This window comes from Dinoponera quadriceps, unplaced genomic scaffold (assembly GCF_001313825.1).
Source record: "Dinoponera quadriceps isolate SergipeBrazil2010 unplaced genomic scaffold, ASM131382v1 scaffold1609, whole genome shotgun sequence".
In the NCBI taxonomy this organism is placed as follows: domain Eukaryota; kingdom Metazoa; phylum Arthropoda; class Insecta; order Hymenoptera; family Formicidae; genus Dinoponera; species Dinoponera quadriceps.
In genome coordinates, this window is record NW_014555756.1 from 211,694 (window position 1) to 238,686 (window position 26,993).

At 44.8% G+C, this 26,993-nt stretch overlaps 1 protein-coding gene across 5 annotated transcripts in view; it reads right to left on the reverse strand.

The window, feature by feature from the left end:
- LOC106745344 (myc box-dependent-interacting protein 1) overlaps positions 1-26,469 on the reverse strand; it is a 41,485-nt gene extending 15,016 nt beyond the window's left edge. For 4 of the 5 annotated variants that reach the window (XM_014620874.1, XM_014620873.1, XM_014620872.1 and 1 more), the window contains exon 1: positions 26,161-26,468. In XM_014620874.1, coding sequence (XP_014476360.1) covers positions 26,161-26,229 — 69 coding nt within the window. In that variant the 5' untranslated portion in view covers positions 26,230-26,468. Of the gene's footprint in view, positions 1-26,160 lie in introns of all 5 variants that reach the window. The other variant, XM_014620875.1, reaches the window with a different exon arrangement.
- Between the last annotated feature and the right edge of the window lie 524 nt (positions 26,470-26,993).

A 26,993-nucleotide genomic window follows, 5' to 3' on the forward strand; every position in this document is an offset into this window, starting at 1 on the left:
ATATTTCGAGTATTACTACAAATTATGAACTTTGCACCGCTATATTTTCAAAACAAACACGAAAATTGTCATTAATTCTGAAATCTGTGTATAATGTCTGCATGTTAATCTTTAATATCATAGTAGTTTTTCATCAAAACCTTAATTTTAATCTAAAAGATATTAAAAATAGAAAAAAAAATAGCTGGTCTCAAGGAACACCTATAAAAAGAGTCAACTTTAGTTACATCGAATAGTCAATTTTTTTTTTAATTACACGAACAATGAGTTAGATAATATTTCAATTCTTATCAAACTCATTTCATCTCACGACCTCCTTTAAAGTGTAGCAACTTTTAATCCAGGCTCTGAATTACCGTCAAACATTGGTATCACGTTTAAATGCAATGCAGATCAATTTGTAACTCTTTCATAATTTTTTCATTATTTCGACTCGCGGAATACATCATTAAAATCCTGGCCGAGCTTCCGGGCGCGCAATTACCATTTTCTATTCTTGTCCGTATCCCATCCGACTTTCTACGTCTTCTATCCGCGAGCGAAGTCGAAGTCGCGTGCGTGCGTCCCGTCGCAAAATCTTTACGCGTACGTAAAAAGTATCGGCGCAAATAATAAGTTCGATATTATCGCGTTATTTCAGAAGGCCTCGGCGTTATTTCAAGGCGCTATAAGCGACGCGCACTCGGACGGCCCTTAAAACGCTGTATTTTTAATAAAACGCCGAGGCTTCGAAACGCGAGGCAACCCGGACGTGTCGTTTCCGAAATAGATGGTCCTCTCTCGGCTTTATTAATAGCCGAGCAGATGACGCGAATGTGCCGTTGCATCGCTATTATTGTGCCATCCTATGGCCCCGTTTCGCCACTCGCTGCTGGTTCACATTGTGAACCGCGGGAGAAGCATTGTCGCGCGGGCAGAGGCGCGAGCACGGGGAAAAAAGCATGGAGGATGCGTATGCATTACGATAAGCGTAAGTCTTTCGCACGATAACGTCAGATTACAATCGGACTTTTCCTCCGGAGTAACGGCCTTTTAAATGATAACGCACGCAGAGAGGCAATTTCTTTCCCGGTCAGTCTCTCGGCACTGAACAACACACAATAACGAATCGTTAACGAAAGTGATGAAACTTTTCCACGGGCGCGTAGCGTCACAAGCGAACGGACGCCGAGCTTTTTCCCGACGACTCGTTGATTCTCGTTCGGGCCGAACGCACGGAACCAGTCGCGGAGAGACCACCAGGAAGGAACGAGGAGTCGGAATGTTGGCGCGGGGTTCGGACATCAACCTCTCTCGGGCAGTCGGCCCGCCGAGCCGTTCGCCACGAGCGGCCAATCCGGCGCCCATCGGCGAACCGTAATTCGTGCCCGTATACGCGCATACGCGAAACACGGCTCGGACCCTTCCTCGCTCCCGAGATTGCCTCCGAGGTATCTTTTGGCTCTTTCGAAAAACTGCCGGGTTCAACGAGTCGCGATACCTGCCGGTTTCCTCTACCTAATTCTTATCGGTCCCAGCTAGAGCCAACTTGAATGAAATTATTTTCTTGTAAAATATTAAAATATTTCAATATTACATATAATACATGAACAATGTTTTCTATCATGAAATAAACGGAGTGCGATAAGTGAAAAAAAGGAAGCTGCGATAAATAATGAGCTCCCTCACGGTATTTCTGGGGCGAGCATTTTCCACCCTGTTTAATCCCCCGAGTAAACTCTCGGTACTTCTGCCCTCCGACTTTGGAGCAGCTTGTTTGATATTTCATTACATGTTCTTATTTTTATTCTCAATAAGGCGAATTCTCGCTGAACGCGCCCCGCCTCGTCCCTGAAAACTCGCGAGCGAGCGCTCGCTCGAAACCTTTGCGCTGCCGCAAAGTGAACTGCCGGCCGGGGCGGATTCAGTAAATATGTGCTCAAGGGCTTCCGATTAAATATGCATTACGAAACACTGAAATTACATTCCCCGGTGTATAACGTAAATAATCGCGATTAACGCGAGCGCGCTCTTGCGAGAGCGAGCGAGCGGGAGGAACAGTGGAAAGTTAAAAAGATACATCGCCGAGAGGAATTAAAGAATTGCCGCTACACACGCGGTTTATTTATACTTCGAATGTTAATCGCGGCAAGTTGCTCGCACTGAGTCGACTCGTTAATTCGTTTAATTGTAACACGACGCGCAAGGACCGAATTAATTCGTTTAAAAGGTGCAATTTTGCGTGCCCGGGATTCTTTACAGTCCCCGGCCGTATTATTAGATGCACCTTAATTTATTACATTTCATTGACTTCTTCGAAAACCAGCTTTACAATATGGCTCATCCATCGATCGAATTACGTTGAGGAAACGTCATTCTATAAAAGATATTTTTTCGACGTCATTTCGCTTGGCTGTTACAATGATCTCGAACAGATACGAACCCAGCGCTAGTTGCACTGTTGATAATAACGGGAACAGACGTGAGCTTTGAGTGTGTGTATGTGTGTATCAATTGAAATGTAGTTTTATATTTGTGACTTGAAACTTCAAATCCCTTGCTTACTAACAGAGAAATCAATTTTTACTACGGGTAAAACGAATGATTCGACACCTCAGAAGTTTACCGAGATAAAAGAAGCGCTGTTTGACACCGAAAATTAATCTAAGCGAGTAAACAAAAATTAGTAGCTTGCCTTCTCTTCCTAACCCGTATTCTATTAAAGAATCAAAGTGCGTCTAATAATATGGCCAGGTATATATCCGGTCAGCGGATCGCATTACAGCGGCGGCTCGATGCAACATTGTCGTGATGACAGGGTTGCGTTCTGGCCCGCTGCGTCACCGCAAAATCAGTCTTAACGTCACGCTTTAATAGTGTGTGTGTCCGCGCGCGTTACTCTACCGTTCTTCGTTAATTATATTTAGCCAAGCGGGTAAGGCTGATATTGTAGGTCAAGGCGGGAATTTTACGGGCGGTCTGCACCGTTAGAAAAAAGGAAACGGTGCGAGGAGTATGCAGTCTATGCGAGAGGCGGCTGCAGCCGGTTGCAACCGGTGCACGTCTCGCCGTAATATCGCGATATCGCGCGCATAGTTTTATTATAACTCTCTCTCTCTCTCTCTTTTTCGCAAGAAAGTCACGTAACTTGGATATTACGTTCGCTGCTTTATAATAAACGGGAGATATACCGCGGAGATTAAGCACATGTTTGCACACACACACACACACACATACACACACATACACACGCGCGCGCGCGCAGGAGTAACTTCGCGAGTAAATGTGTCAACGAGATGTAAATGTCGCGAACAATAAAGTAAACTAGTTCGACGGGAAACTTACGTCTCTACCGATCGAATAAATTACGCATTTCCAAGCGGTTTATAAGCACGCCCAAGAGCGTGTGTGTCGTATCGCGATCAGATGGAGGAGGAGCGGCTTTTCCCCGGCAGGATTTTATTGGGTCAGTCGGGGAAAAAAGTTCGATCCGGTTTGCCGTGTGCCGAATTTAAATCGCGCGTGGAAAAAAATGTGCTAGATTCAAGGAAATAATTACCTCCGATACTCCTCGGCGAGTATTTTTATCTGGATCAAGTGATATTTACATGCATATAGAGCAATTATTTACTTGAATCTAGAACTCTCTCCTTTTTTTCTGTGCATCGATGGGAAAGAATCGTTCGCCTTTGTTGGCCACACAGAGAGATAAGATTGTTAATAACTTCGCTATAAAATATAACTACTTCTTGAGGCGCCAATCATATTTTTTGTTGTTGCCGACACCGAGAATTTAAGGAATTTTTCCACAGTAATATGCTTTTCGAGGCGCGATTTGAAGAATCTTTCCTGAATACGAAGTATCTCGTAGCCCGACCGAGCCTTTGACTGAAACCCCGCGCGAAATGCAGACCTAACACGGGTTATTACACGGGAATACGAAAGGCTACCGGATTAACGCGCACTCGATTCTACCGCACGAGCCTAAGTACCATTATCATACGTAGCACCCGTATTTCTTTCTCCTTATTATCGATCAGAGAACCGAGAGTTTACGCCGCCACGAGAGAGAGAGAGAGAGAGAGGAGGAGCGGCGGAAAAAGAAGGAAGCGAAGGAAAGACCGCGAAGTGAACGGACTCCCGAGAGAGATAGAGAGGGAGAGGGAGAGAGAGAGAGAGGGAGAGAGAGAGAGAGAGAGAGAGAAAGAGAGAGAGACGGTTATCTGGATCACAGCTCATGTGTACGTTTTTACGTTGCGGCCGAGTCAAACGATCGATCGAAAGCAACGGAGAAAAGCCTCCGGTCGATTTCGCGCGTGAAAAATTCACTTCGAGAGCCTACCGTCCGTCGCTTCTAACCTTCTAACTACTTCGGTTCATAATCACTTCTGACTACTAATTGAGCGATCTAACTGGCGATTACGCAACGACGCAGCGGGGCACATTCGTCGGGAATGCGTTTTGTCAATTCTCGTGGTGGGAGCTCGCAAAATCCGCTTCTCCCGTTCCGACAAAGAGGGAGAAAAGCAAGACGGCGGCGAGGACGACGACGTCTCGAGAACTGAACTCGCTCGAGATAAATCGGGGACGCTAACGCCCGATCGATGAGACCGATCGCGGTTTAATCGAATTTCCAAACGCGAAACGCCGACGCTCGTTATAACGGGCTCCGGGCTGTAATTCGTTCGTAACGGGATTTCTCGCAAGAGGCGTTTTGCGAAATCGGGCCGCTCTAAATTTAAAACAGCCCACGGCGCGACTGTGCACCGCTGCGGAGTCCGAGGGAGCCCCGCTTGCAATTGCAATGTTGTTGGCGGTTGGCACCAGACGTGGTGTGGACCACGTAGTGGCCTCCACGGGGAGATCGAGTCGAGATTCACGGAGGAATTCCCGAGAGAGAAGAGTCTCGCAATCCGCCGCCTCGACGACGACGACTAGCTATCGAAGTTGCCTATTTTTTTCTCCTCTTTCCTTTTTAACACGCACACTCTTGCTCGAGGAAGGTACGAGGCACGCGCGCCGTTATCGTCCTTGCGAGGGAACTGCATTCGTACACGGTTTCTCTCTCTCTCTCTCTCTCTCTCTCTCACCTGGTCCAGGTAACTCGACTGGTCGCGCGGGCTGGTCGAGCTAACGGGAACCGTGCGGACGGTTTTGTCCGTCTTCGACTGAAACCGGCCGGAGGAACGATTACGGTGAGAGAGGGGGGGGGGGAGCACGAGGTATGCCGAAACAGCTGATCGATCATTCGCGGCCTCTTACAGAGATGCCTGCGAATTTAACGCATTGACACCGCCACCGGGGTCATCGATGGTGACCGGCATCGCCAGGCTGCGATCGACGTGTGACCTCCGCTAAATACTCGATGATATTCAATGAGTCGAGTGTGTTATCGCGAGATAAAAAGCGAGGATATCACCCGGATCGGAGGAAGTCCGCGGCCGTTATAATTCTCCGGCTTAATTGACCCATTTCGAGATTTCATAGCTCGCTGCCCCCACATACAATTACGGCGAGTGACTCCTCGGAATGCGACTCGCACAATGAGAATGGGTGGCGTTCGTTGTTACGGCGGCTTTCGCCGAGGGGGACTGGCACACTGGTGTTATGAAATTACAACACCGCGCACGCGGACAGACCGAACGACCTTACGCGCCTTACTTTGTCGCGTGCGTCGCCTCCCGTTCGCGTCCGAGTGTTTTTTTAGCACTACCAAAGACTGAGTGACACAGATGGGCGTTACGCGCCCGTTATTCAGTTGATTACTATTATACACGGGAAAAATCATAGTTCGTTTAACTAAGTAAACGCTAAGTAAACGCCAGACTGAAATTCGCGCGCGCGACGACCGGGAAATGATGTCTCTGTTACCATCGAAACACGTGATTTATCGTGATGACAGTCGCGAGTCGAAGTACCCTCCTCTCTCTCTCTCGCTCTCTCCATTTCTGCCACAATGTTGTAAATTAATAATATTATTATTATTAAATCAACTCATATAATTAACTATTGTAATTAAATTAGCTCAATCAGTCATATAAATTAATGATAATAATATTATTATTTGTAAAATTAATTCGATCAATAATGTAAATTAATAATAATAATATTATTATAATTTATTGAATTAATTCAATCAATAATGTAAATAATCAGTAATGTAAATTTTTTTTCTTGTCTCTTTTGTCTCTACAAGTGATTTCTATATTAATTTTATTATTAATCTACAAGTGATTTCTATTATTAATTTTCTCTTTTATGTAAAAAGGGGAATTTTCCCTAGATGCGTAAATAAATAAATAATTAGTTCCAGGCGCTCGAATGCAAGTCGAAGTAAGCAACGACTCGTATTGAGATCCAGATTTTGTAGGTAACCTATCAGCATCGCGGAAAAGCTTCAACATTCGAGATATTTGATAACACACCGTTTTTAGAGAGAAAATTTCTCAAAATAAAAAAATCTAAAGGATTATCCCGAGTCTCGCCTGATCTCGACACGAATGTTATTTTAGAAAGCTTGCAAAAAGTTCGTCAGATTTTCAGTCAAGCTTCTTCCAATTAACAAAAGTGTGTATCATCTCCAAAATATCTGCCATCTTTATCCATCATTCTCTACCTGTCTTACCTTTGAAGGTACACGTCTGATTCCGCGACTGTAAAATGACTCACCTCTCGAACCGAAGAAATCATCGACGATTCGACAAACTTCTGCAAACTCTTGATAAGATCAAACGACGAGATTTCGCAAGAAAATTATTCCGATTGAATTTACCTTGATTCCAATTAACTCTAACTTATTCTAATTCGTTCCTCTCCGACGTTCTCGACGCTTTCGCATATTCCCGACATGGCTTCGCCGATATTATAAAGAGTGAGTAATGAGAAACAGAGTTGACGTGGCTCTGCTCGATTTTACGTGCTTCAAGAAACCGAGGAATTTTATAAAAACAACACGATTAATCAGAGCATCGGATTATCCCTCTTCGGCGGGCAGATCGTTTGCAAAACAACGCACGCGTCCGAATACGGTGCGCCACCAACGCGTATGCTAATTAGGTGGGTATTAGATGATCGCCGTATTAGGTACGATGAAGTCGCGGAACCCGACGCTTGCGAAATCACCGTAGCACAGCTGTTACTTATTTGGTTTCCGAATTGTGGAAACCCGCTGGCCCGCATTGTGCGGTTCCCGTACATTTCTCCGGCCGACCGATGACAAATGCGAACGCTAATTTATAATTACACATACTGTTCGAAAGAGTTGGAGATAGATAGAGCGAGAGAGAGAAAGAGATCGCGTGTCTACGCAATCTATAATCGAATATTTTGCAATTACAGGCTGTTGAACGATCGCGAGCTATCAGCAAAAATAAATATAATATTGAACTTTCGAGTATTCCACGAGATTACCCGAGTCGAAACTTCAAATTCTATTAGGCGTACAAATTAATTCATCAGCTATCCGATAGATGGAGTAAAGTTATAGAAAATAATGGAAATTATTTCGAACATTAAACTTGTACTTGACTTTTTGTAAACAATTCTGAATTTAAAAATGGGCACCGAATTAATTCGTACACCTAATAAATATGTCGTCTTCAAGCGGAGAAAACAAAAGTAAGTTCCCACTTGTAGCGTCAAAGGAGCACAATAAGTGCTCCTTTAACGTTCCTTTAACACAAGGGATTTAGTTCTCCATAGTCTAGATTTTAGTTCTACATTGAGCCTTCAAGTGGAGAAAACGGCAATAGCTCCCCTATTTGTAACACTATAGAAGGAGCGCAATAGAAGATCTCTGAACACTTAGAACTAAATTAGACTTAAAGTAGGACTAAAATTTCGACTCGGGTACGGCGGGTTGCTATATTAAATGTTTGAGCTCGTTAAGTGTATCGCCGAGCTAAGCACACCGGCTCGCACGCTTAATAACTTAATATTTTTAACCAGCCACCGCGTGAGAAGATTACCGCTCGCGCACTTAATTAGTTACGCCGCGAAAACGTCCTTGTATGGTAATTACACGTGCGACGCGATATCTTCCCGAGTTTTAACAGTCGTATAAACAAGCAGCGGATTTAGCGCTCGCGACTGTTTAAAGAATTTATTGGTCTTCGAGGCGCAGCAGGGATTAAAAGCGACATCAAGGCCGGCGTTCGATCGCACGGACAATCGAAATGAGAACGAAGAAGAGAGTCCGCAAACGCGAAGAGATCTCAAGCTTTTTCTACGCGGAGTGACCATCGGAAAGTTGCTGAAAGTAAAAGCTATTATGTTGTAATGAGCGAACCAAATGAGACGAACGAGACTGTCTACAAAAAATGGGTCAGTTTTATATAGTACATGTGTGTGTGTGTGTGTATGTATCTGTTATTATAAAAATAAATATATATTCATGAAATTTTAATATATCGATTTATTAACCAATGATCACCCTATATACAGAGAAAAATATTTCTTTGGATTTAATAAAATTTCTTTAATTTAAACAAATGTGTCTTTTGGAATAGAGCAAAGAAACGACGAATGCATGATTTAATAAACAGGCCTGGTTTCTCTCAAACAATAAATATCTTTACGTCAAGTAACACATTTCTTTCGTCTTTCGTCTTCAAGAAAAAAAATTATAATATCTCGTTGGATTACGATTTCGTGCTTCACGACTAGGCGAAGTTTCCAGCGTGTGCAGTATGTATATATTGAGAACGTGATAATGGCGCTGTTAATTCAGCGAGACTTGCGGCGTCGTACACGGCTATGAAGGCTAACTCAATTAGCATGCTTGATTACACTGTCGCGAATAGCGAATAATAAATTGAGCCATGGAGGGTTATAACAGGGATTCCGGGTCGTGCGATCCGAAATTCTATAGCTGGTGGACACAGCAGCTCAGCAAGGCTGCTCGTTCCGGGAGGCTCTCTCGGTGCTGCTCTCGGGCTTTAATTATTCATCGTCAAATGTCGATCTGTCTCCGACAATTCGTTAACCGACATCGCGCTATTTCAACCGTGTAAATCGCGCCCGATATCCTTGTCGGAGAAATCAAATTGGCCGATACGCGCGAAGTAGCTGCAACGTCGACAGAAATGCGGCGATTGTTTCTTTCGTCTACGCGAAGTCGTGTTAACGTGTCGAAATCGCCTTGTTGAACTAAAACGTTGAGCTCGCATTTTCGTACGAATAAGATACTAAAAAAATATGAAAATTTCACCGGAAGAATCGAGACAGCAGGTTCGCCGTACGCAGCCCCAGAAATCGGGTTCGTTTAACTCGATTCGAGTTACATCGACCGACCCCTTTCTCTCTTTCTTTCTCTTTTCATGATGCAATCTATTTTTCTCACACGTAGACTCGCGTCATCGTGCGTCACACGTACAATTCTCCATCGCACACGCGATTCACATAGGTCGATTCGCGCTGACTCGCCGATCTGCAAGCACGTACGCTCGGCAGTCCTTAAATCTGCTTAACGCGGCTTAACCGCGCGGATGAAAAGCGGCCTTGATAGCTGCACGCTGCAAGCTGCGAAGGGTTAAGGCACGTCGAACCCTATTGTCGGCGGACTGCACGCTGATCAAACTGAATTGCCTTGACGACGCGGCGGTGCGTAATCGAGTGACAACCGCGGCGAAGGTCGACACAATTATGCGCTTTATGCGCGAAACGAATTATCCGCGCCTCTCAACCGGGCCCGGTTAGCGATTTGATAAGAGCCTTTATGTCTATGCGCGATCTAACGCCGGATTTCCGTTTCTTCGGCCTCTCCCGCTGAATTCAATCGGCTCGGATGGCCGGTAAGCGAATCGCCCTTGAGAAATCGCGAAGATTTATCTCAGTGTCCAAGCAACGTCGAAACTATATTCATACGCAGAAAAAAATCGTGCTAGATTTAAATAAACGTACTTATAAGTTTTTCTCAAACTTTTTAATCATGCAATATTTTCATCAATTTGAATATATTTTAAAAACTTACAGTAAATATACTTATTTAAATGTGGTTATACTTTAATTGGTAAATAAATTATTGAATACAAATATAAAATGGCTCTAAATTTAAGAGAGTACTTGTTAGAGTTACGTAACACTTCTTTTCCACTGAAGAATTCTAATGATTTTAAATTTTGATTTTTCCGCCCAAATGTAAATATTTTATAAGAATATAAATTCTGATATTCTCTATATTATGAATTTAATACTTGTCGCAATTGTTGTAACACATACAAATAAATATCTACTTATACGAAGGGAATATATTGTATGTATATGATTAATCATATTTCTATTTCCATAGAACCATTATATTTGAATCAAATATTACTTGAACGGTAGCATTGTTTTTTTTTAATAGTCAAATTTTATATTTAAGATTATCTAAAATTCATCTTCAGCTGTACAAATCGTTTAATTGACATCTGAAGGTGGACATCAGACGATCTTGAATATAAGATCGAGCTACGAATATCATTTTATAAATTGCAACAGAGTTATTTTCGCGCACACGGAAAAAATAGATCGTTTGATTCAGCAGATTTATCGGCTGTGTAAAAGAGAAAGAGAGAGAAGATGCGATACTCGACACTTCGGGGCGAACTCGCGCGTGAAACGTTCTCTCTCGTCGCGAGTACACGTCGGCGTCGTGTTCTCAGGCTGACCGAGTGCGCTCACCACTTTTCTGGCGACTGACAATACGCGTCCGGCGAGTTCTCTAATATTAGAACTGGGCTAAAACCTACGACGCGAGCACCGGCGGCGACCGACCGGTGTGAAACCATCGGACTTTACTCGGCCGATTTATCCGAGCGTATCACGCGCGCAAGTTCGACAATTTCGCAATTTGCCGGCGATCATCGCGTTAATTCACCGAGAGTGAGATTAATCCTCCGGACGATCTCGCGCACGTCGGGCAAATTCAATTTCGTTGTATTCAACGATGGTGGTCGCAAGAGAGAGAGAGAGAGAGAGAGTTCTCGAACGGGCAGCTCTCGGCGATCCAGGGTCGGCGTCTAAGCGCGAGACACACGCAAATCGAAGTCTTCTCCGTGTCCATCGCTAAAAATCACCGTTGCCTCGCCGGCCAGCCGTCATCATTTTTGTCCGGAGGCACGGTCGTTAGTTTCCCCGGCCCGGTGATTCCGCCTGCTTTCGCCGAGGGAGAACGGTCACCGTTAACGATTTATTTGTCTTTGATAATGCGTCCATTTACGGTGCAAATGGCCGTATAACTGCGTGCGCACGAGGCATGTTATCGGGCAATTTTGCATCTCAGCCACGGCTCAGGACACGGACAGGCATCGCCGAGAATCGCGGCAATTACGCGGGAATTGCACCTCGGCAAAATTTTTCCGACGGTCACGCCGATAACAAATCGGCTAACCTGAGCTGGTTACGCGAGTTTTTGCACTAACTACGAGCGAGATCGAGCGTAAAAATCGAATCGGATTGATAAGAGATTGAAGGCGTGTCAAAATTTTTACGAAGGAGTTCACATGTAAGTGGAGAAAATCAAAGAACTAGGAGAACACGAGTTCGTTCCATTCGACTCGAAACGCTTCGATTTTTCAACAGTGTAGCTGTAGCGAGATAAAATAGGTCAATTCTATTATTGTGGGAAACAAACTGCGGTGCGGAGGCCGCGTTCCGTCTCTGTTATCTTACCTCGCCTCGTGTTAAACGCTCGCTTGTCGAAAAAATGCAGAAGAGAGTCCGGCGGCACTCGAGCAGTCGAGGATTCCACTTATCGAGCCTTCCTTTTTTAATATAATATCGAGCAGATAAAACGCGAGTAGATAGAGTAATGCGCTCGAGCGGTTTGCGTAATCGATAAATGCAAATGGTCAACACCTGATCGCGTCGCGCGGCTCGTCCGGTGAATAAATGTTAACCGATTAACCGTCGTGATACGCGCATTACGTCACGCGACTGCAAATCTCGTATGATCACCCTCCCCCCCCCCCCCCCCCCCCCCCCCCNNNNCCCCCCCCCCCCCCCCCTCCTGCGACAAACACACAGTTTTGCGCGTTTCTTCGCAACATCGACCGGAATAATCCTAGGATCGGTCGAAATAATTCGCGCGCGCGGGATTGTAAATCGGCGGGAAAAAGAGAGAAAGAGAGGGAGAGAGACTCGCGCATGTCGCGCCAAGATTCTCAAGTACGGTTGTTTAACCCTCCCGAGTTGGCATTGTCGCGCGCAGTCTACGTTAATTGAAGTCCGAGCGGCGCGATCACCGCGTGATGGACAGCCGCTAATTTTGTCATTCACGGTGGTGGAACGTTCCACCGGTGCGATTCGGAAAACAAAATTTGTCAGCGCGGAGCCAAACGCGAAGAAATGTTAAGTCCTCCTCCTCGTCACATTCTCGTTCTATTCTCCCATTTTCCGTCCTTCGTCGAGCCCCGTCCCGTCGGAATAATAACCGTCTTCTTCTCCCGGACAGTCGCGCGATTTCGCGAGCCAAATGACGCAAACCTTTGTTAATCGCAAGCCCGAGTCTGATCGCATCATTTCGCAACGAAACCTTCAAACCTTTAAGGGAATTCCGCGGAATTGGGTAGTAACGTAGGCGCGAATCGAGTTTCAATGTGCAGATTGATCACGTGATTTTCGATCCGACGCAGCACCGGCGCGACGACGACGCGCGCATTAATGCAGCAGGTGATCTCGGCCTGAATTCGCGACCCAATTGGTCGAAACGAGCCACGGCGATTCCGTTCCATTTCCGTTCCGAAGCGAAACGGACGAGGAGACAGGTCGCGGTGTCTCCCTTCCTATCGTCGCGATCGCACCGTCGTCACTTCCTGCCGTGCCTGCATTCCGTACACGACGACGTGTGGGTGTGTTGCACCCGAGGACGACGGCGGCTGCGGCGATGACGACCGACTAAATAATAATATCGATTCTAGGTATCTCGGGTACTCAAATTACCCGGATGTTCAGCTTTCGGGTTATTTATCGGTTATTTATTCTTACTTCTTTGTCATTCTTATATTTTCTCAGGTTATTCTAGGGAATCCGAAAGATATTAAAATAAAATATCTGTATTTCATATTAGAAGATCTACAAATATTTTAATATGTATTTATTATTAAGATTTTTATATATTATTTATTTATTATAATATTTATACGTATTAATATTTGTCAATTTTTCTGTTAAAAAAATCTGCCGTATGATTTCTGTCGTAAAATTTCCGGCAGCCCGAGTTGAAATTTCAGTACTAATTTAAGTTTAACTTAAGTTCTAACGTCAAATGTTCAAAAGTCGTCTATTGTACTCCTCTGATGCTACAAATGGGGAAGTTATTGCCGTTTTCTCCACTTGAAGGCTTAATATAGAAATTACGATTCTGGAGGACTAAATTCCCTCTGTAGCGTTAAAGGAACACATTTGCATGCAGATAGAAAAAAATTTATGAGAAGAAGAACAAAAAGGGTGCCGTAAAAAATTCTTTTGATTCCACGCATCCAGGCATAGAAATACCCGACTTATGCACTAAACGAACGAGCGAACGACCGACCAGCCGACTCTCTCGCGACTCTCGAGGAAAGGCTTCCGTTAACGAGATACAGAGATATCGGGATACCGGTACGCACTGGAGATCGGATCCTGTTCCTCGCCGTATCAAGGTCCGTTTCCTTTTCGTACACGTAGAGAGCCGCGGTAGGATCGCCACGGCCGCTCGCAGAGAGTTTCCGTGTTACCGGGATATAGTTGGCGGGTTTTGCCGACGTTATCGCGCGAGCGCTCGCACGGGAGCACCATAGTAGCGTTGCGTAAAAAAAAACACCACGTGCCGATGAGCACGTGGACTACGTACACATGATTGTACCTTCCGACGCGAAATAGCGTTTCAATATCAGAACGTGGATAATTGCGTAATTGCTTTACATTATCGGGGCTGCAGAGACCTCTCGTCGTGATTGAGAGCTCTTCGGGCTGTACGAGCGAATGGCGAAATTTCATTGCGTGGATAACGATGTTGAGACTACTTAAAGCTACAACTATGCGAAATCTTATCAAAACTTAAAAAAAAAAATTACAATTTTCGATAAATGGAAAGCGTCGCCCTTTACCTCTTTTCTCCAAATGGCACTTTGGTTGCTTCAAGCAACAGCTGTCTATAAAATACAACTGAAATGTAGTTACCGGAGTCCCACAGTTTTTAGCTATAGAAGCTAAAATTAGAGACAAAAAGAATTAGCTAAATTAAATAGATTTCAGTGATATTATATGGACAGCTAATCTTTATCTATGGCAACCTTTTTTTTCTTCACGAATCATTTTCAAAATCCACCGAGAATTCTAGAACTCTATTCAAAGGAGCAGACGGAAATGTATTATTTTTTTTTTTCAAATTTTATAAATAAGAATCCAACTTTACGCGACAGAAAAGAGAGAACAGAGGCTATTCGTTGGCAAAAAGAGAATGTTACAATCCATGCAACGTAATGTGAAGTGTCGTTATAGCTGCGACGTGAATCGCCGGTCGTAAATTTATATATAAAGTATATATATGTGTATACAGGTCGCCTCTGGAATAAAGCACACGCTAATCCCTATTAATAGTCGTATAGCCTTGCGCGCAAGTAACACGCGCCGAAATTCCACAAGGAGTCCGGGACTCGTTTGAAGAAGCGGACGCGGTACTTAAACGGTCCTTGATACAAAACGGGCCCTCGTGACACTCATGGCTAAGATTTCGAGACCGGAATATCGAACCGGTACTCAGAATCCAGTTCCACAGGTGGTTGTAACAGATCCTCGCTCGACACCGACGCGTCAGGCCATGCCTTTTTACGAGTCTGTCCTCGCAGAGGACAGACTCCGAAAGACCCGTGGCGCCTCTTTAAGTGTGATTTCCGGCTACGCGTTCTTATCGCAAACGAAAGAGGGAGAAACAATAATGAAACTCGTGACTGGCCGAGTCGAAATTTTGGTTCTCTCTCTCTTTCTCTTTCCATCGAAAGAGAAACATCTTATTTTTACGAGAAACCTCGAGACGCGATAAAAAACGTGTTCGCAAAATTTGCATGGAACGTTGTTATTGACTCTTCGCTCTTTTCCTTTCTCAAGACGGTGCAACGCGATCCCTGTCCGTGCATCAAAGTTTTAGAAAATAATAACGACGGACAAATCCCAGCGGGACGTCGCGTTGAAAAAGTCGCGGGAATCGGTGGTTATTAATAAACCGTACGGCACGACGTCATTCAGAACGTCGCGGTACGCCCGCGCGATATTTCCATAGCCACGTATAAGCGACCGTGCGTCTCCCGGTGGATGATGTAATAAGGAAATGCTGCCATCGGACTTGCGAGTCGGTTTCCACGACGATACGCGAATGAGCGATTCGACCGAGAGTGCACGTATATATATATATATATATATATATATATCTCCCTCTCTCTTCTTTCGTAACATGATACACAGACTTCTCCGCTTTTGTGTAACTCGTGTAAAATTCTCCGAGAGTCTCGGCATTGATTCAAGAACACGCGCGAACCGTCGATCCGTTTACGTCTGATCGCGTTAAAACAACGTCTTGCGTAGTCGTGAATCTCGCGAATTTGGGCCGATTTGTATTTCCGAGCGAACAGACATCGTCGAATGTTGAACAAACTCTTGTTGAATCCTGAGAACGCTTATATCTTGTTGCTTTAATAAAAATATTCGAACAAGCAAAACGTGATTCTGTTCCTCGACGCGTCGAACGAAAGTGTTTTTGACTACTATCTTATCTATCTAATCTGTATAAGATTTTAAGAGTTATTATTGTGTGTGAGACAGTATTGTATATAAATCACAATTAGTATTTTCAATACAGCATATTATTACATTGGTATATTACTATAATACAATATACAAGGTGTTCGAAAATTCTCGATATCCGTGGAGACACGAAAGCCATGTACTATTTTGCAAAACTTGCAATAGTTTACGATTATAATAAAATTAATTAAGCAATATGAGCGAATTAACGCATAGGAAACGCCTTTCGTATACTCGTTCGCTCGGATTGATTAATTAATTTTTCACAAACCACTGTGAATTTTGCAAAACAGTACATGGATTTTCCCGTTCAGTTTAATCCGTTCTACACATCACGGATGTATCGGAAATTTACACCCTGTATATTATAGCAGATATTTAATATGTAAAGACTTAGCATTGCCTTTCTATTTATATCAGATACGTTAGATCAGACGATCTCTCTCCTAGTAGGGGCAAGAAAAAGCGAGAACTATAAGGAGAACGGAAGAAAAAGAATAAGTGCAGCGTAAAAAAGAAGCGTCATTAGAGAAGAGTGCCGCGGCAGGAAAGAGGAACAAGTGCTGCACGTCGTTGCTAACATATCGTTAGAAGGCAGCATAGTACAAAAAATATGAAGCGAAGAGTAACGAAAGACGAGGCAGAAAGAGAGTCAAGAACGATAGTCGTCCGGTTCGCCTGCGTTTGTCGTGAGCCGTATTTATAACGAGTCCACTGGACTCGGGCCAGCCTTATCGGTTCCCGACGACGATGCTTCAAACGATTGTAAGAAACTTCGGACGACGTGCGAGCGACGAGAGAATCGCGCGACGAATGAGGACGAGCGAATTTCCACGCGCAAATTCGCGCGACACAAATTCGCCTCCCGTGAATTTTTATTCTTTTTACCTTTTCTTTGACCCGACGCAATCCTTTCCTCGGAGAATAGAGTAAATTCGATTGGAGAGAGAGAGAGAGAGAGAGAAACGACGAATTTTTACAATTGTAATAAGTTGCATCACTCTGCGCGACAAAAGTCCGTGATTTCGTGCTGCAGTGCGCGCACGTGTGAATTGCAGCTTGAAAACGTAACAAAGGAAGATAACAACCCAGTTCTGCGGATTATCGCTCGAGATAGGGGATTAGAGAAGAGAGTGGACGGGTGTTCCTTCAAGAAACTTTCTCGCTTCTCTCTCCGAGGCTGCATCGATTCTTCCCGCAGGTGCAGAAAACGGGATCTTTATCGCGCCCGTTACCTCATCGATAAGCCATGAGGAGGCTCCGCGGCCGGAGAGGCAGAAGGAATGCTTTGGCGCACAGTGGGTGCCGCTAATTTTAGTAGAAACCGGAGCGTCTATATGTGTTGGCGGGCAGGTCAGCGTCGGCATTCGCGACCGGTGGTCATTTTTTTCTCGAAAATCGAGCGGGGAGTAATGCCCGTCCTAATTATCAAAGGCAACGAGCACGCAAATCGACGTAATAGCTCCGACGCACGAAGCTGTACCGTTCTAGAGCTTCCCACACACAGAGAAAAAGGTTTCTTTAGATTTAGTATTTCTATTTATTTGATTGAAATTTGTTTCACAGAAACAACATATACGAAGTATTGTTTGTTCAGTAAAAATCGTATTGTCTCATTCAAGAAAATTCTATTATTTAACAGAGAGAACGCCATTACTTGAAATAATATCTTTTAACCCAATATAATATTATTTGGTCACCATAAATATATCAAACGAACGATTTCCTTCGTAAATTGCAAAAATGAGAGAAAATCGGTTTTTTTCCTCGAAACTTTAAAACCAATTTCTAACAGATGTGTAAATCTGTGACATCGTAAAAATCTGAAAAAAATTCATCCCGAATTTTACGACACACATCCGTATCTGATAGGAGAACTCGGATTTTCCTAGCAATCCCGAAGATAAATTTACTCACTGAATACCGGGTGTCTACCGCTGACGCTATAAGCAGAAAACGGAATCTATGAGTTCTCGCGATCACGATTTCACCGAGTGACCGTTTTGACGCGGAGATCACGTTTCCTCTCGAAGCGGGAAGACGTGTTATTCGATGGATATGCGTGCCTGGAGAATCCTAAACGCGCGCGCTCGTCTCGTCTCTTCGCGAGGTAGAAACGCTCCGCGCGACTGTTATTCGCGGCGAACGTGCACCTTTCTATTTGAGAAGAAAGGTCATTTGGAGACGCCCGTCTCGGCTGCGCCTTTCTTTCGATGCGCGCTCTTCGCGAGACCAGCTGCTGCCGCTGGCCGGACAGTCTCGCTTGGACCATCTCCAAAGTGTTCTCCAAAGCGACGACGAGGAAGCAACGAAGGGAACGGCGATTACGGCGCGTTTTCGGTTAGTTCGCTCCTTTCGAGTCCAGCTCGGAAGTCAAAGTCTCGAATTCGCCGACCCGCTTAGCGAGATATCGCTCCGCGGAGTCTGCATCTCTACCTGCGCATCTCACGTGGTATATGATACACGACTGTATCTATACGACGCGAGCGACTTGCGTAAGAATGCGTTACGCCGCCGGCTGGTTGCGCCGACTTCGTTAACACACAGAAAAGCGGGAGTTATTGCCGAGCGAGTAAAAATGCGGGCGGACTTCGAATGCGTCGGGACGAAAATTCCAATTGGAATTTTGGAGTGGGTCGTTGCTCGGTGAACGTCTAAAGCCGTTAAGTAGCGAATATTCTGTATCCTTGAAAGAAGGTTCAGTTGTCGCGATTTTTAGTTACGTGCTGTTACGAACATTTCATTACAATTACATTAATCTTATAATTATAATTTAATAGTCACGGAGGTCGTAAACGTTTCCGAGAGCTAAGAATCTCTCTCTCTCTTTCTCTCTCTCGGCAGAAATCGCGGATTTCGTTCCCTTGAAATATGAATGATTGAGATGTTAAATAATCTATGTATATCGTAGTTGTACGTCCTTTTTCAATTTCTAAAGACGACATTTCCACAATCAAGGAGGCGGACACCTCCTTCCCAAGGCAAATTCGTGAGTATCATCAAGCAGTTATTATCCTGCCGTTATTCAAACTAACATACGAGGCTCCCCTGACGAAACCGAGCGTCGGGAGAGGGGGAGAATACGTGCGTACGCACACACATCTCTTTTTCTCGAATAATGCTGACTACAGTTTTCTTCTACCGCGTGTGCGTCATTAATCAGTCTGACGCAGCGCAATCTAATCGTGACCCGAGTCGTCTCGAGCCTCTAAGTGCAGTGGACTGCATTTTTGTGTTACGATCTACGCGAATCACCGTAATGAGACGAACGGATAGGGGAATTTCCCGAGTTACCCTGAAACACAACGCCCTGTGCGAAATCTCGTTTCTACACGCTCAAACGGAATACACGGATACTCAGATACGCACACATATACGATACTTAATTTAATTTATAAATCCACGCTATTTCGAGAAACAGGCTCTCCGAAACGCGGGACTTTGAGAAGCGTGGCGCGACGGAAACGTGAAACGCACGCGAAACTCAAAAGCCGCTTGTCGTCTCCACGGGCTCGTAGATATATTTGCCGAGTTGTCGCGGGGAGCGTCCGGGGACTCTCGGGGACGAGAATAGTAACCGTCGCGTCCCGGTCGAGGTGGGATACGGCGGTGAAAATCGCGTCTAGGAGACTATGAAACGCGCGACCGCGAGACGCGCGAGAGAGAGAGAGACTTCCGCGCGCCGGTGAAGAAACGAGACTGTGCACGCCGACAACTAGCGCGACTAACCCGAGACATGATCCAGCTCTGCCGCGAATAATGTGCACGGGAAAAAATCGTGTAAAAAGAACCGAGTCTCAGGGTTACGCAAATGTCGTTGCGCAAACTGCAATCAAAACGGTAATCTAACGTGGAAATTTGAACATACGCTATAAAATCTAAATAATTCTAGAAAAAAAACCTCATATAAAATCTTTCCAGAATCTATAAAACGCCTCATATGTAAACAAAACTTTTGTAAAATTTGGAAAAATCGATAAAACGTATAAAACTTGAAAAATACCTCAAATATAAAAAGTTTTCACACGGAAAAAATTTTGGTGTAACGGTCCACTGAATTTTTTATGCTACCTTAACGTGGAAATATGTTAAAAAGTACCCAAACATATGTGAAATTCACATATTCATCTTATTAACATAATCTTTTTAACACATTCACCTGGTTAAAGTAACACGAGAATTTGAGCGGACCGTTATATACACAAAATTCTTTATTGCGTATAGAATCTACAAAATCTACCTTGACGGAACCAAAACCGAACCGAAATGTAAATCGGGATAACATGTACACGGAGAAAAAAATATGACCAACTAATCCTGACGATGAACAAATCAAATGCGACTTGATTGAGGGAGACAGAATTCCTGATTATAAAAACCGAATTTGGCTCGTAAAAACTCAGAAATTCCGTATCCTTCAATCAAAACGCGTTTGATTCATTCATTTTTTCCTCTCCGGATGTGATACAGATGTTCTTTCAACCACGAAAGGTTGACATAATTACGCAAAATACGAGTTCATTCTACCATTCGAAAACGAAAATATAACTTATCTGCCATTGACTATACATACAACGATAAATCTTGAAGTTTCTTTTGACTCGACTCGACTTGCTTCGATTAATTTTTTCTTACGAGACAAAAATCCCGACTCGCTCCGCGTACGCGCATGCTATTCGAAATCGGAAACTTTCCGGAGCCTTGAATGCTTCGAGAGACTCGAATGCGTCGTACGAGTCGTCGGCGAGTCTCGAATGTTTTAAGAGTCTCAGAGGTCAACCATCGTCACGATATAATCCATACACACACACACGTGCACAGACGAGCGTGCACGTGTGTCTATATACTCTCATATCTACGTCTAATAGTTCACTATACATTTGTTACGAGTCCGCGGATATCGCTGGTGCGCGATCCACAGCGGTATCGATACACGTGTGGTATCGTTGATAGTAATTACCGATCGTGTGAAGGCTCCTTAACGGACATCGCGGCCCACTCGGACTTTCTTCGCCTCGAGTGCCGGTTGAACCTTTAACCGGGCTTAGCGCGAACGCTGGTACACGCGATATCGGATTTTATAGTGTGTTGTTGTTGTTGTTGTTGTTACCTCTCTTCCTACTTTGCAACGAGCAGATAAGAGAGCGAGGTGGTAACGGAAAAAATGATACCACACATATATATGCACACACATACGTGCATATATGCACACAACAGCGCGCTTTATCCTTAATCCTTTCGCTCCTTCCGGCAGTACGACGTAATCACCGAGAGTTTTCAACTTCGTGTTACTAATGGGTTACGTGTGTCTCGTGGAAAGCTACACCGATAAGTATTTTATCGGCCGATCGGAAATACACGCTCGAGAATAATCGAGCGAATCGCGGGGACGACCGCCTCACTTCGGGAACGAAATGCTTATTTACTCCGCCCGCTCCGACGCGAGTGACGTTTCGATAGCGGTGTTACATCACTTTTTAGAAGTTACGTGCCCCGAACGTCGTTAGTTTAACTCGTTAACGTCCAGAGTCCTCCTATTTATGGGCCGTTTCTATTTTATCGAATAAAACCGATCGCTAAAATAATTATTATACAGTTTATATATTTTTGGTACCTAATTTCTAGATGTATCTTTATAGCCTTCAATAAAAATGGTTCTAACGCTAATAAGGAACTTCCAGGAAATAAGCAGAACCTTTAACCTTCCAACGACAAAGTGGATTCTCAACGTATCCAGAAAGATGAGGTCGAATCCGACCCCGTGCTCTGTTTTGTTCATTTTTAATGTAATCAATCTGCAACATGGATGAAAGAAGCAGATAATAGCGCGAATTCCTTAAGGAGAGAAAACAGCGCGCGCACGCTGTGAAATAAATTAAGCTGTAGGGTCAATTTGGCCTCAGCTTACCATTAGAGAGTTAATAAATCTACTTTTCTGAAATTATAAAATTTAATTTGCCCATTCAATTTAACCTACGCGAAATAAACTGATTTTTAATTAAAAAAAAAAAAACATTCATGAGATAATTGTGGTCAATTATTATTAATTACGAGTCATAATTAAAATGGGCAGAAAATTAAAACTCCCTTAATGAGTCGATATGTTCGTCTTCGAGCGATCTTCGGGCGCGAAGACGAGAGTTACTTCGCGGTCCGAGGCGGACGCATCATATTAAAAAGAACCGGCTCTTCAAAATTTTAGTCGGTGCGATGCCTGCATTAATGCTAACGATAAAAACGAGCTATCAAGCGTCGAGAGTGTAGCATAATTATCCTGGACTGTTAGCGCGCTACGTACCACTGAAAAGTTAAAGAACAATGATGGTGCGTCCCGCCGAATGTGTTATTCTTCTCTTCGCTCGCGCTATAAATACCGAAAGAACGCGCGCGCGAACCGCGTCGCTTCTCTGTCTCCGTCGCTCAAAAGGAATATCGGACCAATCTCTCTCTCTCTCTCTCTCTCTCTCTCTCTCTTAGTCTCTCTCCCATGCTCTGAGATAACGAGCAAACGTGGAACCGTTCCTATTGCTGCGGTCAACTCCCTCTGTCACCTGCCCGGGTATTTTTACACCGGCGCGAGTATACATTCGGCAAATAATAATGACCTCACACGCGCGCGTAAGAGAACCGAAATAACGACCACCGAGCTAGGCTTACATATGCATACCGTCGTAAAGTGCCGGGGGAATATTATTAAAATATCGAGGATGGTCGAGAGACTACGGGTCACCGGTGATTTAAAGCGTTTTCGCGAGGAGGTGCGCTCGCGATCTCGGATAAATTTGCCGCCGCTGGGACGTCTCGAATTCTCCCGCCGACGCGGTACCGCCGATTCGGATTCCCTCTTCGCGAGTTCTCGATTTGGACAGAGGAACGCGAGTGACTCGCCTTATAGACGACCGGTTCTACCGGATAAATCGTGTGGTCAGTCGCAGCGGCACAATGCCGGAGCGCTCACGAATTAACTGGAATTCAGTGGAAAAATCACCGAGATTAGATATGGGTGTATAAGTAAAAGCGTGTGTCTCTCTGTGCCTTACCGCGAACTGCATCGATTACACGCACATACGCGCGCGGCAGTAAATCCGTCTAAGTGCGCGCGAAATCGCGTCCGAGCGCATAAAGACACCTTTATTCACCTCCAAGCGTGTATCCCAGGGCGTTTCTCTCCCGGTTTCGCGAAAGGTGGAAAAAGAGGAAGGAAAAAATGCGCGCATTCGACGTTACTAGTAAACGCGAACGAGCGAGAAAGAGAGGGGCCGGAGATCGAGGTTATTCCCTCGTCGGTGGAGAGAGGAGGAGAGGAACTCGTATAACTTTAGAAAGAACGATTGCGAGCGAGCGAGCAATCTCGGGAGGGGAAGGCAATGCGAAAATCGCGGAACATTGTTATTTCCGCGTGCCGCTGAGAAATTGTGCGAGCCACGACGCGGTGCATACGAGAATTGCGTGACACGGGGAGTCGGTTATGCAATGCTTATGCGATACATCAACGACGAGGGTCCTCGAAAGGCGCGGATACATGTGTACGTAGGAACGGATGGATGAACGGAGGCCAAGTGCGGAAGTAGCGATGCGACGTGCACCATCGCGAGGCGCAATCTACGGTGTGCGCCTTGCGATCGAATGTTCATGTAATGTCTCTCTCTCTCTCTCTCTCTTTCTGTAATTATGAGGTAGGAGAGGAAGTAAGATCGACGGAGACACAATTTCACGTGACACGTGAGAGTGTGTTATCGGCGACGAAAAGGTCGCGACACTTTGAACTTCAACTTCAAAAACGTATATCCGGTGTATTAATAAAAAAACTTATCTTCGGAAGGTTGAATTAAGATTTGAATTAAGATTTAACTTGAAATTTAACTTTGAATTTAACCGATTTATCTTCTGAAAATTGTAAGGCTCAGTGTCGTATTTTTTTCAAGAGATCAAAAATTAGTACTTTTTCAGCTGAATTACTTGAATAATAAAAATTAATTCATAACAAAGTTGAGGTTAACATATATACATAACATTACAAATACTAAAATATTACCTTATTTTTCTTATCAATGTTACATTTATGCATCAGTTGATCTAATAGAAGTGCCGCAGATAATCAAAAGATGTAAGTGTTAAATATGTGCATATATATACATGTATTTTGAGTATTACTATAAATTGTGATCCGGACACGGTAATTAATTCTGAGATTCATGTATGATGTCTACACATTAGTCTTCATATCTTGGTACCTCGTCGAATTTTCATTTTCAGCTTAGAAGATATTTAAGATACAAATTAAAAATAACACGTTAATCTCAAGGAATGTAACGTATAAAAAGCATCCGATTTAAACGCGAGATCTCAATTCCCGAACGGTCAATCTTTTTTTAACATCGATTAAATAACCTTTCAATATACGCGGAGTGCAAGTTCCATCGAATTCTTATTAAACTACTTTCGCTTTGCAACCCCCTTAACTGAAAATTTATTTTGAAATTTAACCAGGAAACAAAACAAATTCCATTCGATACAGATGCAATGCGAAACTTGTTGGAAAAATAAAAGTAATAAAAAATAATAAGAAGAAATGTTGCAAACTTTCTTCCCCACTTCTTTGGTTGTATGCGTCGAACTAAGTTTGCGCAACCCTGAGACTCGGTTCTTCTTATACGACGCAAACTGAATTCGCGACACGCGGGAGGAAATTCAGTTCCCGCTTCCATAATTAGACATAGATTCAAAATAATTCAAGATAAGCGAAGAGCGAGAGAAAGATATTACCCCGCGTAAATGCGATCGTCTAGTCGCGCCTGAGGGAGAGGNGAGCCGACCGGCGCGCGCGGATGAATTGTGGCAAAGTGAAACTAAAAGTGGATCGCGCAAACGACGTTTCCGCAAATAATACGACGAGTTGCGTTCGCGTCTGAATGACGCGCGGAAAAAGCGAAGGAACTCCCCGCCACTCGTCGCCGGTGAATCGTCAAAAGTGAAACACGTAAACACACTCGCCGCCTCTCATCTCGAGCTCTCGTGAGCAGCAAACGTTCGCGAGAGACGTTTCGCGACGCCAAACGCGCGCGCTGCGTGTGTACTCGACCGCGCCTCTGCATAATGCATAACATTCTTAATCGTATCACGGCGCTTCTGATCGAAAACAATCGATGTGTCGGTTCGACGCACGAAGACCCGTCGCGAAATTTTACCAACGAACGAAAGTCACGTCTCTACGGATCAATTACATTACAAGAGGGGGGGGAGGGGGAGAGAAAGCCGGGAGAATAAAAAGACTCGGCTACGGCCCGAGGCATCCCACCTGCTGCTAAACATTCCATGATGACAACGATGTTCTATTCACACACGCATGAGAGAGGTCAACGAGGCCGGGCAGCCTCGACCGGCCGAAAATCGCATTGTCGTAAATTGTCGTCAGACGTACGTAGAATGCTCGCCGAAAAGAAGAAAGAAAAAAATGCGGCCGAGCGAGACACGCGTCTGTTGATCACGAGTGCAACGGCGACGGTCGCTGTTGTGCGCGTTGTACCATCATTTTTTTTCCTACGCAGGCACAGCGGTTGCATAATTGTCATTTCGAGCAATACCGTGCCGCGGAATTACGGAGGTGTTTACCTATAAATTACGTAAGAACACGCGCAGCAGCGAAGGCGCCATCGCTACGGGAAGCAGCGATCATCGTCGTCGAGAAAATAGAGAAAGGGGAGGGGGGGCTCTGATGCTCATCGCGCTTTTATCTCCCGTCAGGACGCGATGATGTCATTAATTGCTCTTTTTTCCTCTCGACTAGCTTTTTCCTTCCAACAGGTCGCGAGACTCCTCGTCATCTCTCGCGCGTTCTCTCTCGCTCTTTTCTTTCCGATAAATTGCGTCCGATTCTCTCTCTCGCAAATTACTTAGAGTCGTCACGACGCGTAATCGCATGTATCTCGACAGAGCGATATTCCCGCGGGAACTCGCCTGGAATCCGCGTAGACGAGAGCAGACGAAACGCGCGAAAGACTGGCGTCCGTTGTCCTTTTTTGTTGTTGTTGTTGTTCGCGAGTCATTCGTCTCTCTCTCTTTCTCCAATCGGCGAAGGTCATTCGCGCGTACTGTTGTATTTACGCTTGCGTCTCGTGGACGACGATCGCGTGCGTGTCTAAGCCAGCGATGTCAAATCGACGAGAGACTAGTATTTTTACCGTAGGAAAAACAACGCGGTTTTCCGGACGACGCGACGAACGTCAGAAGTCGCGACCGACGCAAATCGGAGGTTATGTCGGCTCTGTCGCTCGCGAATCTACGAGTTCTCATCCTTCCGTCTCTCGGCGTGCCGAAGTCGTTCGCACATACGACACTCGCCGAGTTTCTCGCAGGCAATCTTGCGAGAAATGCAAGTCGGCGGGAGAGAGGACGACGAAATAGCATTAGTTCACTCACCTTTTCCTTCGCCCTGCCAGCATGTTTTTGCACTGTCTTCGCGATTAACGCGCCCTTACTCTCGGCCATGTCTCTTGAAGCGCTTGTCGGTCGGTCGTGTCAGGTCGCCGAAGGATCTCGGAGGAAACAGCCAAAGCACTTAAACTCTCTGTGTCCTTCTCTCTCTTTCTCACACTCTGCCTCTCAACTTGTCGGACGCGGCGGCGACGGCTCGCAACTCTGCGCAGGGGGGAGGCAGCGGTGCGACACCAACTCGCGAGAACAGAAACGCACGTACGGGAGCGCGGAGAGGCACTGGAAGCGCGGCGGTACGATACGTGGACGCGAGCCACCGGCGGCCATGTTGGTGACGCCACCTGTCGTGGCGCGACTTGGGCCGGCGCGTGCGCGGCGATTGTCGATCCTCGGAGTCGATTCTCTCGTGCGCGCGCGAATCGATTCTCTCGATCGTCGAGAGGTCGTCGCTTCGAGTTTCACGTACAAAATTATTACTATTGTCACTTAGACGCGAACGTCGTCGAAAACGCAGAATTAACACAAATTATTCACAGCTTGTAGTATTGAGAACAGATTACTAAATGATAGATTCATCGTAAACGCAAAGATCGCTTTCCAACAAAAGGCAAGTCGACGCGAGTCTAGTTATCTCATTATTTGTCTTTGTTTTGCATATTTAGTAAGAAAAATATTTGATATAAACTTTATGTAAAGAAAAATATAATAAATGATATAACTAGACTTGTGTCTCTTGCTAAATAATAAAGGCCTCGACAGAATGATCGACTTGTACTCTCGGTGCTTTGTATCCTCGATCTATGTTTAAATTATCTTTT